This window comes from Etheostoma cragini, chromosome 13 (genome assembly GCF_013103735.1).
Source record: "Etheostoma cragini isolate CJK2018 chromosome 13, CSU_Ecrag_1.0, whole genome shotgun sequence".
NCBI lineage: Eukaryota > Metazoa > Chordata > Actinopteri > Perciformes > Percidae > Etheostoma > Etheostoma cragini.
Window position 1 is genome coordinate 22,130,639 of NC_048419.1, and position 2,176 is coordinate 22,132,814.

At 36.0% G+C, this 2,176-nt stretch overlaps 1 protein-coding gene across 1 annotated transcript in view; it reads left to right on the plus strand.

Moving 5' to 3' along the window:
- LOC117955363 (GPI-anchored CFEM domain protein A-like) overlaps positions 1 to 2,176 on the plus strand; it is a 2,811-nt gene extending 635 nt beyond the window's left edge. Inside the window, exons 2-3 of the mRNA XM_034889825.1 lie at positions 1,169 to 1,504; positions 2,002 to 2,176. Coding sequence (XP_034745716.1) covers positions 1,169 to 1,504; positions 2,002 to 2,045 — 380 coding nt within the window. The 3' untranslated portion in view covers positions 2,046 to 2,176. The remainder of the gene's footprint in view (positions 1 to 1,168; positions 1,505 to 2,001) is intronic.

Sequence of the window (2,176 nt, forward strand, 5' to 3'; positions counted from 1 at the left end):
TATATATATATTTTTTTTCTTCCAATGGTGCCTTTGACGGTGGGAATGACATCAGTGGCTTCAGGTCACTTTGGTAATCTAGGAGAGAACCAGTAAGATTATTGTGACTTAATATGAGGGCTTACTCATTTCAACTAATGACCTCAAATGTCATAAAACCTCGCATTAAAAACTGAAGTGGATGCGCTGTGATGAGGAAATGGCAAACAAATGTGTGGAGTTTGGGTTGAGGAATATTTGACATGTGTGGCCTACCTTTCCTATTTTATGACAAAGAACTTTCTATGCTAATTAGGAAATTGTGGCAATTTGTTAAAAATTAAAACCTTATCCTTAAATATTTAGGAATTTTAAATACACAACCTGCTGTATTTCACTTAGCTGAACCATTGTCTAAGTGATAGCTAATGTTTGAGCTTAATTTATTACATTACTCAGTCAATGTAATAAATTACTGTAGGAAAGTATTAAAAAAAAGATGACCTGGCACACAGCACATTTAACAACGCTTCATTAATCAGTAAACCGCCCTACTTTTGTTGCTTGTGAAAACAGGGTGGTATTACTTTCCAAATTGGCATTATATTTTAAAGGAACTGGATAAAACAAAGGACCAATGTTGTAGAATGTTCTTCTATTGGTGACATAAGGCGAAGGTTGCAAAAGAAAAATCATAACTTTATGGTCATACAATTTTATAGTGTTTGTTAAAAGGGTTAGCCATAGTCCTTGTCAAGTTGTTTTAATGGTGCTGTTTTTATGTTTATTATCTTTAACATTGTACCCATAATTAATATAAAACATGCGTTCTAACACACACAATAAAGACTACTATATTTACTCCTGGTTACTAAATTGCTCCATAAATATTATTGATTATGATTAACCAAAAGACTAAAAGTCCACGAGACTTCATCTCAAATCACAGAAAACATTTACATTTCCTAAATGTTGTTAATAATGACCTCAAGCAACACTTAATCTGTGGTAGGCTTTTACAAACTAAACAGTGAGGCAAAGTCAGTACTTGTGTATTGTTGCTGTCTGCATTTGTGAAATATAGATCTAACTATATAAAAAGTTGAATGTACATTTTAAATCTGCTATCATTTATGGAACATTTTAATGTGTCCTTTGACCTTTTGTCTTTTTACTTTCACTGATACAGTATCACTGGGTGAAGCACAGGGAAACAACACAACCGACACAAATACTACTAGTGTACCCACAACTGCCGAAACTAGTCAAACCACCGTAGCAGGCTCACCCACCACTACTGGAGCTGGCTCAGCCACCACTACTGGAGCTGGCTCAGCCACCACTACTGGAGCTGGCTCAGCCACCACTACTGGAGCTGGCTCACCCACCACTACTGGAGCGGACTCATCCACAACCGCTTCACCCACTACTACTGGGCCTGTGGAAGAAGGTTCATCAGGGGGGCTTTCATCTGGCGCTATAGCCGGTATTGCTATTGGCTCCATTGCAGGAGTGGCTGCTGTTGGTGAGTACAGTACAAGCACACACTTTATGCAAAATCTTATTTCTGCTTCCTCATCTCGTTATCCATTAACAACGATATCCTCAAGAGATGCATAGTAACTGGGTTTGTAGCTGGAGCAGTGGGAGAGCCAAGCAGTTACAAAATAATATCATTAGTGTTTCAAAGCTGCGGAAGCCCGTTCTTGCCAACAAAAAAAATGGAAGAAAGCTTACTAATGATAATTAAAAAAAAATCACAGTTATGGTTCTAATTTAAAATTATTAAACCAAATCATAATTTAGCAAAATAAATCAAGTTAAGAGCTACTAATTCAAACATTTGACTTTCTAATTCAAATTGGATTAGATAATAAACCATAAGACCATAGGTCAATATTTTGACTTTGTACTGCATCATAGTGTTTGAGCATTTAACATGCACACAGGAAAATCATTTCAAAAGAAACCAAGCAGGCTTTAATTTAGCATTAAAAAGTGTATTTTTTTCTCCATTTTCAGGTGGTGGTATCTTTGGCGCATTGAAGTACACTGGGAGGATCTGAGAAGTATTGCCAAACAAGAATGGTTTTGGATTGTAAAATAAAGTATTTACCATTCTCAAATCAAACAGCTTAAATCATGACCTGTTTAACTGGACAATGAAAAAAAATCTTATTGTCTGAAAGGCTCATAT